The sequence below is a fragment of the Nerophis lumbriciformis genome, linkage group LG21 (genome assembly GCF_033978685.3).
Source record: "Nerophis lumbriciformis linkage group LG21, RoL_Nlum_v2.1, whole genome shotgun sequence".
In the NCBI taxonomy this organism is placed as follows: domain Eukaryota; kingdom Metazoa; phylum Chordata; class Actinopteri; order Syngnathiformes; family Syngnathidae; genus Nerophis; species Nerophis lumbriciformis.
This window is the reverse complement of record NC_084568.2, coordinates 16460457-16472500: the sequence shown is the minus strand read 5'-3', so window position 1 is coordinate 16472500 and position 12044 is coordinate 16460457. Positions and strand designations below refer to the sequence as shown.

The window sequence follows — 12044 nt, the reverse complement described above, 5'->3', positions numbered from 1 at the left end:
ATTGTCCTCATAGATTATCATCATGGTCCTCTTTAATTATCATTATATATTATCCTCATTGTCCTCATATGTTATCATCATAAATTATCCTCATTGTCCTCATAGATTCTCATCATGGTTCTCATTAATGGTCCTCATTAACTTTCATATTATATTATCCTCATTGTCCTCATAGATGATCATAACATGTATAAATTATCATCATAAATTATCCTCATTGTTCTCATAGTTTAGTATCATGGTTCTCATTATCATCAACTTATCCTCATTGTTCTCAGAGATTATTATCATGGTTCTCATTCATTATCAGAAATTGTCATCATTGTACTCATAGATGATTATCATGGTCCTCATTGATTATCATCATATATTATCCTCATTGATTATTTTTCCCATAGTCCTAATTTATTAACCTCATGGTCCTCATTTATTATCATTGTACCTTATCCTCATGGTCATCATTGATGATTATTCTCATGGTTATACATTATCCATATGAACTTCATTGATTATCATCACATATTATCCTCATTGTCCTCCTAGATTATCAGCATAGTTATTAATTATCATATATTATCATCATTGTCCTCATAGATTATCATCATAGTCTTCATTGATTATCATCATGTATTATCCTCATAGATTATCATCATGGTACTCATTGATGATTTTCCCCATAGTCCTAATTCCTTAGCCTTATGGTCATCATATATTATCATTATACATTATCCTCATGGTCCTTATTGATGATTATTCTCATGGTCTTACATTATCCATATGGACCTCATTGATTATCATCATATATTGTCCTTGTTGTTCTCATATATTATAATCATGGCCATCATTGATTATCATCATACATTATCCTCATAAATTATCATCATGGTCTTCATTGATTATTTTCCCCATAGTCCTAAGTGATTAGCCTTATTTTCCTCATTTATTATCATTATACATTATCCTTTTGGTCCTTATTGATGATTATTCTCATGGTCACACATTATCTATATGGACCTAATTAATTATCATATATTTAATCCTCATTGTCCTTATATAATCATCATAGCCCTCATTGATTGTCATCATATATTATCCTCTTTGTACTCATAAATTATCGTCATGGTCCTCATTAATGGTCCTCATTAACTTTCATCTTATATTATCCTCATTGTCCTCATAGATTATCATAATAGGTATTAATTATCATAAATGATCCTCATTGTTCATCACATAGTATCCTTATTTTCCTCATACACTATCCACATAGTCCTCATTGTCGATGAGTGTCGTCATGGTACTTATTTATTATCATCATGACCTCATTGACCACCCTCATTTCTCATCTTCCTGGTCCTCAGAGAAGGATCTTATTAATGGTCTTCATTGAAGATGTCCATTAAATATTCTTGTGGTCCTCATTGACGGTCCTCATGGATTATCATCATGGTGCTCATGGATTATCCTCATGGACCTCATTGATGGTGCTCATTGATCATTCTAATGGGCCCCATTGATGGCCCTCATCGATTACTGTCATGGTCCTCATAGAGTAACCTCATGGTCCTCATGGATGGCCCTCATTAATTATCTTCATGGTCCTCGTTGATAAAGTTTATAGATTATCCTCAGGGTGTTCATAGACTATTTTTATGGTCCTCCTAGAGTATCCTCATGGTCCTCATTGATTGGCCTCATATATTATCTTTAGGGTGATCATGGATTCTTCTCATGGTGCTGATAGATTATCCTCAGTGATTATTTTCGTTGGTCCTCATTGATAATGCTGATTGATTATTCTAATGTTCCTCATTGATGGCTCTCATTGATTATCTTCATGGTCCTCATAGAGTATCCTTATGGACCTCATTAAGTATCCTTATGGTCCTCATTAATGGTGCTCATTGATCATCATGGTTCTCATAAAGCATCCTCATGGTTCTCATTTATAGGCCTCATTAATTATCTTCATGGTCCTCATAGAGTACCCTCGTGGACCTCATTGAATATCCTCATGGTCCTCATTGATGGCCCTTATTGATCATCATGGTTCTTATAAAGTATCCTCATGGTTCTCATTTATAGGCCTCATTGATAATCTTTGTGGTCCTCAAAGAGTACCCTCATGGACCTCACTGAATATCCTCATGGTCCTCATTGATGGCCCGTCATTGATTATTTTCATGGTCCTTATAGAGCATACTCGTGGACCTCATTGAGAATCCTCATTGATGGTGCTCATTGATCATCATGGTTCTCATAAATTATTCTCATGGTTCTCATTTATCAGCCTCATTGGCTATCTTTATGGTCCACATAGAGTATCCTCATGGACCTCATTACGTATCCTCATGGTCCTCATTGATGGCCCTCATTGATTATTTTCTTGGTCCTCATAGAGTATCCTCATGTAACCTATTGAGCATCCTCATGGTCCTCATTGATGGTGCTAATAGACCATCATAGTTCTCATAAAGTATCCTCATGGTTCTCATTTATCGGCCTCATTGGTTATCTTCATGGTCCTCATTGATTATCTTCATGGTCCTCAGAGTATCCTCATGGACCTTACTGAATATCCTCACTGTCCTCATTGATGGTGCTCATTGATCATCATGGTTCTCATAAAGTATCCTCATGGTTCTCATTTATAAGCTTCATTGATTATCTTCATGGTCCTCAGAGTATCCTCATGGACCTTCTGGAATATATTCATGGTCCTCACTGATGGTGCTCATTGATCATCATGGTTCTCATTTATAGGCCTCATTGATTATCTTCATGCTCCTTTTAGAGTATCCTCATGTACCTCATTGAGTATCCTCATGGTCCTCATTGATGTTGCTCATTGATCATCATCATGGTTCTCGTTTATCGGCCTCATTGGTTATCTTCATGGTCCTCATTGATTATCTTCATGGCCCTCATAGAGTATCCTCATGGTCCTCATTAATGGCCTCATTGTTTATCTTCATGGTCATCCTAGAATTTCCTCATGAACCTTATTGAATATCTCATTGATGGTGCTCATTGATCATCATGGTTCTCTTTTATAGGCCTCATTGATTATCTTCATGGTCCCCATTGAGTATCCTCATGGTCCTCATTGATGGTGCTCATTGATCATCATGGTGGTCATTTATCGGCCTCATTGGTTATCTTCATGGTCCTCATTGATTATCTTCATGGTCCTCAGAGTATCCTCATGGCCCTCATTGATGGCCCGCATTGATTATCTTCATGGTCCTCATAGAGTATCCTCATGGGCCTCACTGAGTATCTTCATGGTCCTCATTGATGGGCCTTATTGAATATCCTCATGGTCCTCATTGATGGTGCTCATTGATCATCATGGTTCTCATAAAGTATCCTTATGGTTCTCATTTATAGGCCTCGTTTGTTATCTTCAAGGTCCTCATTGATTATTTTCATGGTCCTCACTGAGTATCTTCATGATCCTCATTGATGGCCCTCATTGATTATCTTCATAGTCCTCATAGAGTATTCTCATGGACCTTATTGAATATCCTCATGGTCCTCATGGATTATCTTCCTGGTCCTTATAGAGCATCCTCATGGACCTTATTGATCATCCTCATGGTCCTCATTGATCATCATGGTTCTCTTAAAGTATCCTCATTGTTCTCATTTAAAGGTTATCTTCATGGTCCTCGAAGAGTGATCTCATGGACCTTATTGATAGGGCTCATAAATCATCCCCAAGGTTCTCATCGATGAGGACATTTTCACTGTTGACATCAGGAATGTTGGCCCTTTCAAAATAAAAGTCATCCGCTGAGAGGAATGCTTTATTTTGTTAACAATGCCTTTTATGTTTTTTTTAATAAACGTCCCTGTCTAATGTAAGACCGGGACTTAAGTTACCATGGTTACTAAAGTGAGAGAAAGCAATCAGGAGGGGGACGTTGCCATGGCAACAGGAAGCGCGTGAGACGATGTCCCAGGAGGTCACATGACAATCATCTTGAGAGGTGATTAATCTCCTCCTTGGTCCTCTCGCCGCTTGCCGGCGCTTGCGTCAGCGTGGTCAATCATGGCGAGATTGGACCGGGATGACTTTCCTTCCGGAACATTCTTCAAAGGTTCTTCCTCAGCCGTGACGAAACGCGCGTCGTCTATGAGCCCCCGAGGCTGCCAGACTTCAGTCTCAGGACGCAGCTTTCCTGACACCAGGGGGCGCCGTCGTCTCCACTTTCTCTTCTGATTGGACGCCAGACATTTCCTTTCAGCCACTTCATTAGGTACACAGGTCTTCAATGCCATCCTGTTCCTAATGTTTTGACCAGCGCGTCATGTACCTAATCAACTGTCCTGATCAGCATGACGAGGGTCGAGTTTGATTACTACATGTTAATAACAAAAAACATAAAACGTTAACTTAACTGACTAAATATTTTTGCGGGACAACTTTGGGGAGAATTTGACACAGTTGAAGGGCTGGTTATGAATAATAACACGTTAATTACATGGTAATAACATTAAAAAAACAAAAACGTTGATAACATGAAAATTATAATAGACCAAAGATATTGCAGCACAAAGGAATGGGACACATTTGGGGAGATTTTGACACATTTGAAGGGCTGGTTATGAATAATAACACGTTAATTACATGTTAATAACATAAAAACCGTAAAACTATAGTAGTCAAACGCAAAAAATTTGCAGCATAAACAAATTGGGACACGTTTGTGGATATTTTGACATAATTGGGGCTAGGTTATGAACAATAACATGTAATTACGTGTTGATAGCATGAAAAACAAAATCTTAATAACATAAAAACTATAATGTTAAACCAAAAATTTAGCAGCACAACCCAGCATTAATGTAGCACATGTTTGGGGAGATTTTGACATAGTTGGGGACTGGTTATGAGTAATAACACGTTAATTACATAGTAATAACAAACACCATACAACTTTAACAACCTAAAAACAATAATCGTCACACCAAAACATTTTTGCCGTTTTTGTGGAAATTCGGACATGTTTGGACGATGTCATCGAGACAACCTATTTTACTTTGAAACTTCTGCTCCGAACAGGAAGTGAACCGTTTCAAGCACTTTGACTTCATGAAACTTTTATTGTCATACACCAGCACCTGTCCTCCATATTGCAGTCAACAGTCACATGTCATCAACCAGGAAGTACGAGGATTCAAAAATTGTCTCAATGGGCGCACTTGCATACTTAAACATATGCTTTGTTCCAAGTCGCACACTTGCGTACTCACACTTAGTACACTTAGGGCCTGATCTACTAAGATCTAAACGGTGGAATAGCACATACTACTAATGGGCTGTGTTGCGTGTGATCTACTAATACTGTACAATTGATAACTGGTGCAGACCACCTTATTTAAATGCTGTTTTTGTGTGTACCATGGAAACACTCATTTACTGCACATTCATGTCATCACGCTCCTACTTGTGGCGTTTTGTTATCAGACATGTACCTGCAGTGCGTCTACAGCAGAACCCACGGGAATGTTCCAGGCGCTAGAAAATGCATATCGCAATAAGTCTTGTTCATGTCGATTAAAAAAAAAAAAACGTAATTAAAAAAACGCCGGCAGACACCAAAACGCTTGAATTCAAATTGTTTTATAAACAACCTTTTAAGGCGAAGTTGTCAAATTCAGGGGCTCGCCACACCGTTTAATGTGGCCCACGAAAGCATTGAAATAATATGCGCCAATAAAGCACTTTATCTATTCTTACGAAATGTATTCGTTCTTTCCATTTTGCCAAAAAAATAAACACGTATTGCATGTTTTTGCATATATTTTAAACAGTAGGGTGGATCTCCCGTAAGAGGAAGAGGGGCTGGGTTGCCATTTTGCAATGCGGTCTGCTAAAAATGCAACTGACGCCGTGGTCAAAGTTGGAACTGCCACAAAAGACACTCTACTGCCATCTGGCGGCTAAAGTGGATAGTGCACGCCCGCGATTCGTCACGTTTCATGTGTCGGGTAAGCCGCGACGAATTGAGGCAATGCGAATCCTTTTTCTACTGTAATAACGCAACAAATGTAATGCATTTAAAAGATTGTTGTTCGTCAAAATATAAACCTGCTTGAGTTATGATTTCAAAGCACTTTATCCATCAAATTGTACACTGTAAAAATAGTCATAAAACTGGCATCTCAGTTGCCAGAATTTTACCGTAGAACAACTATAATACCGATAACCCATTTACAGCAATATTCTGTAAAAACTACTGTAACTTGATATGTAAAAAAATATGTACCAATCGAATGCAATTGTATAATATACTCATTAAGGTAAGTCCTTATACATTTATATTCGTAGATTATTCACAGTTAAAGTGGCCCTGAGCGCGATGTGGCCCTCAGTGAAAACGAGTTTGACACCCCTGCCTTAATTAAGTCATCCAGCAGCTATAAAAGGATATTGCTGAAAAGACAATATGTATATATTTTATTTATTTATTTCTGAAAAGCATATGTAGGACGGCGCCCCCTTTCTCACAGCTACAGTATTTCTGCTCACTGAATGTACTAAATAAAGACACAAAACAGCGTCCGCAGAACAATTTAATTCTTGATGGATCGCACTACTCGTGCTAACTAATATTTGCATTTTCTCTGATGAGCAGCATATGTTGTGCATATTCATGAAGACCGGCTAAAAGGATTGCGCCCCTTATTCTTACTCACTTAAGAGACGCAATCCTCTGCTCACAAGTTTAGTAGATAAGCTTTGCGTTTGCTATCAAGTGTGCACGTTTTTGATACACGCAAACCTTTAGTACAGGGGTGTCCAAACGTATTGCCCTGGGGGCCGCATTGGGCCAAAAATATTAGGACGAGGGCCCCATAAAGTAACTATATATATATATATATATATATACATATATATATACTGTGTATATATATATATATATATACTGTATATATATATATGTATATATACTGTGTGTATATATATATATATATATATATATATATATATATGTGTGTGTGTGTGTGTATACATATATATATATATATGTGTATACATATATATATATATATGTGTGTATACATATATATATATATATATATATATATATATATATATATATATGTGTGTATACATATGTGACTATATGTATATATGTGTTTGTATATGTGTGTGTATATATGTTTGTGTATACATATGTGTGTATATGTATATATGTGTTTGTATATGTGTGTGTATATATATTTATGTATATATGTATGTATATATGTTTATGTATATATGTATGTATATATGTGTATATATGTTTATGTATATATGTGTATATATGTCTATATATACAATATGTAAATATATATGTATGTATGTATGTGTGTATATATATATATATATGTGTGTGTGTGTGTGTGTGTGTGTGTGTGTGTGTGTGTGTGTATTATATTAATGTAATGCATATATAATTGGATATTAAGAGTACCGGTATGTGAAAGTTGGACTCCAACCTTGTTTATTTCCGTGACAACCTTCTTAAAGTTTTGTAATCAATCAAAAATATCAAGCAGCTAAAATGCGGCAAACATGGAAAAGTGTGGAGGTAGTGTTTTGCATCTTCCCAATCATGCTTTGTAATGGATTTAAATGGGTGTAATTCTGAATTATTTTATAGTGCATGGATGTTTTTTTTGTTTTTTTATAATATCAGCAATATGTGTTGTATTGTGTTATGTGTGACCATGTCTGTTGGCATGTTGTGTTGGTTCGATAATTTGTTATTTTTTTATTTTTTTTGCACCATGACTAGGGAAGGTTGTTTGCATTGGGTCATAGAAGTGCATTTTGCGCTTGATTTGATTCACCGCATGATGAGTGGACAAAGTCTTAAATTACTCATGTTGTCTACAATATGGCATCAAAGCGATGGCGAATAATTGACTTGTTAAAAATGAATTGAAATCTCCCTGCCGACCGATTCCTTATTAAACTCATGACATCTCGCGGGCTAAATTGAGGAGTAGTTTGGACATCCCTGCTTTAGTAGATCAGGCCTTTTGAGTACTTAAGTACGTTAAAAAGTACACTGTCAGTACCTGGATGTTGTACTCGAAATACCTTTAAAAATGGACACTTACCACACTCAATAGTCGTTTTGGCGATAAAGTGGAAGGGGAGGGGCTATCTCCAATGGTTGCAATTCACCAATAATAAGGAGAGAAGAAGAAGGTAAATATTGCAACAGTAATGTATTTGTGACAGTGTTACACCGTCAACATTCACACACTTCGGAACCAAGTGCACAGTATACTTAATTGTGGAAGTGCGCAAATTGAAACACGGCATAGGAAGCTCCGCCCACGTCAACAAGAAGACGGTGCTCACGCGCAGGTGAGCATGCTAGTAAACATAGTGTGCACGTTGGCATGCAAAACAACACGCGAGCCTGATAGCACGTGTACGCACAGTGCGTGCGTGCCCTCGCTCCGCTATGGGCCGAGTCAGCTAAAAACTCTAAGGGGCGGGGAGAAACGTGCACTAAAAACACTCCCGGACATGTCGCGCACTCCGTCCTGTGCAACACATGCACAATAGAGGCTAAAGATGCTACAGCTAAGGGCCGGGGGACTAAACCAGGGGTCCCCAACTTTTTTTTTTTTGCACCAGGCACCGGTTGAATAATTAATTCATAACAAATAAAGCAAAAAAAAAAAAAAAAAACTGCATGAAAATTACAAATTCATTGAGAATGAAAAAAACTTTCGATTTGGATGTGCTTTTTTGGTGCACCCCAAATGGAGATGGCCTAAAACTTATTTTGAAAATTGGTTCTTATAAAAAATTATATATATATGTATATATATATATATATATATATATATATATATATATATATATATATATATATATGTATATATATATATATATATATATATATATATATATATATGTATATATATATATATATACATACAATATATATATATATATATATAATGTATATTTATATACATACATGTGTGTATGTATATATATATACACGTGTGTGTGTATGTATATATATATATATATATATATATATATATATATATATATATATATATATACATGTGTATATATATATATACATGTGTATATATACATACATGTGTATATATACATACATGTGTATATATACATACATGTGTATATATACATGTATATATCTATACATGTATATATATCTATACATGTATATATACACATGTATATACATACATGTGTATATATACATACGTGTATATACATGTGTATATACATGTGTATATATATACATGTGTGTATATATACATGTATACATCTATACATGTATATATATGCATACATGTGTATATATATACATACATGTATATATACATATATACTGTACATACATGTGTATATATACATACATGTGTATATATACATACGTGTATATATATACTGTACATGTATATATATACATACATATACATATATATACATGTGTATATATACATAATGTATATATATATATATATATACACATGTATGTATGTATGTATGTATGTATATATATATATATATATATATATATATATATATACATACACATGTATATATACCTATATATACGTGTGTATGTATATATATATATATATATATATACACACATGTATGTATATATACATATATATACACGTGTGTGTGTGTGTGTGTGTGTATATATATATATATATATATATATATATATATATATATATATATATATATATATATATATATATGGGCTTCACGGTGGCAGAGGGGTTAGTGCATCTGCCTCACAATACGAAGGTCCTGAGTAGTCTTGGGTTCAATCCCGGGCTCGGGATCTTTCTGTGTGGAGTTTGCATGTTCTCCCCGTGACTGCGTGGGTTCCCTCCGGGTACTCCGGCTTCCTCCCACTTCCAAAGACATGCACCTGGGGATAAGTTGATTGGCAACACTAAATTGGCCCTAGTGTGTGGATGTGAGTGTGAATGTTGTCTGTCTATCTGTGTTGGCTCTGCGATGAGGTGGCGACTTGTCCAGGGTGTACCCCGCCTTCCGCCCGATTGTAGCTGAGATAGGCTCCAGCGCCCCCCGCGACCCCAAAGGGAATAAGCGGTAGAAAATGGATGGATGGGATGGATATATATATATATATATATATATATATATATATATATACAATTATTACAAATGGCAACTTATTATCAGGAGTTTTATTACACGAACAAGCTTATTGCTAGTGCAGGGCAGGGGTGTGCTACCCGCAGTTAATTTTTTTACCGGCCCGCGACCCATTTTAAAACTAGTACTAATGAATAATATTAATTTTAACTATTACTATTACAAAAAAGACATAATCAAGTGGAATAAAAGAGCAAACTAGTACCTATCCCAAGAAAATGTTGCATAATTGACACTAATAACACGAAGCAAAAACGTATAATCGACGGATAGATCTGAGATCAATCTAGAGAATTAAGAATTGAAAGTAAAAATATTAAATATTGATATTTAACTTATTTTTAAGAATTGTGTGAGTGGGGGCCTTTTGGAACCCTGAGAGACCTTTAGTGTGATTTATTTTAACTGTTATTGTTCAGAAATATTGAGTGACATATTAAATCAAAAGCAATGTTGTTTTTATTATAATAAATATATTATTATTATAATTATTGACCTATTATGGGGAAAATATTGCCATAACAAACAAAGTTTAATTTTTTTTTTAAAAGGGCATAACTTTAGAAATAAAATTAAAAAGTATGGCAATGGATAGATGTGAAGTTGATGTATAGATATTTAAGTGTTGAAAGTAAAAAATATATATTATATCACTTATTTTTGACACTTTAGTGACTGAGATCCTTTTGGGTCCCTGGGACCTTTAACATTGACCAAAATTGAAGGGAGATTTAAAAAAAAATTGAAGTCTGGACACCCTTGATGTCGTTTGACAGGCGGAAGTTAAGTGATTGAATGTTTCTGTGCGGCCCGGTAGCAAATATACCGGGACCGGTGGTTGGGGACCACTGGGCTAAACTACTTGCTAGTCTCTAACACGCTAGCGAACAGTTGGATCGCATGCTCCCGAAGTGGACGCTACGTGGACAGGAAGACCCGCCTTTAATACAAACGTGACAAAAAGTTCCAGCGGGCGTCTTGGTGGTGAAAAAAGACCAAAAAGTTGTGCTTTTCAGGAGAGCGGCGGCCATGATGGTGAAGGCGGGCCCTCAGGGTCCAAAGGGCCTGGTAGAATGGTACTGGCTGGGCACTTTGGGCTTGATGCCCCTACTGTTGTAGTAGTCCACCACCTGGTGGGGCACCTCCGCTAGCACGCTCTTCGCTAGTGCCGCCGGGGACGCCTGACAGCCGCAATACAGGAAACAAGAGTCAAACTTCTTTGTAAGTATCAGCCATCCTTCTCATCATCCACACGTCATTCTCATCCTCATCACTATTTCATTCTTTACATCCGCGATCCATCACTTTCATTGTTCTATTCAATCTCACCATCTTCATCATCATTTTTATTCTCATCATTATTGTAATCATCCTCAACACCTCCATTGTCATCCTCCTCATCATCCTCTACATCATTGCCATCCTTATCATCATCATTTTCATCCTCATGCTCACTTTCGTCTTCTGATTCATCCTAAACATCATCATCCTCAACATCATTGTCACCCTCAACATCATTGTCATATCATCATTCTCATCACTTATGTCATTCTTATCATACCATGCTCATCGTCATCGTCATTATTATTCTATTCATCATCATCATCATCCCCACATCATTCTCATGATCATTCTCATCATTACTTATTTATTTTAACCTTCCTCCTCATTCACAACCTCATTACTTCTGCGATCTGTCACTTTCATTATTCTAATCATTCTCATCGTCCTCATTCTCATTGTCATCATCCTTATCATTTTCATCTTCATAATTCTTCTTGTCATTCTCATCCTTATCATCACTCTCATCCTCATCGCTCTTACATAATCATTCTCATCCTCATTATCATGTTGG

General features: G+C 36.1%; 1 protein-coding gene across 1 annotated transcript in view; it reads right to left on the bottom strand.

The window, feature by feature from the left end:
* Positions 1 to 10928: 10928 nt before the first annotated feature.
* The window catches only part of LOC133621034 (copine-4-like), a 44138-nt gene continuing 43022 nt past the window's right edge, over positions 10929 to 12044 (bottom strand). Inside the window, exon 15 of the mRNA XM_061982815.1 lies at positions 10929 to 11370. Coding sequence (XP_061838799.1) covers positions 11239 to 11370 — 132 coding nt within the window. The 3' untranslated portion in view covers positions 10929 to 11238. The remainder of the gene's footprint in view (positions 11371 to 12044) is intronic.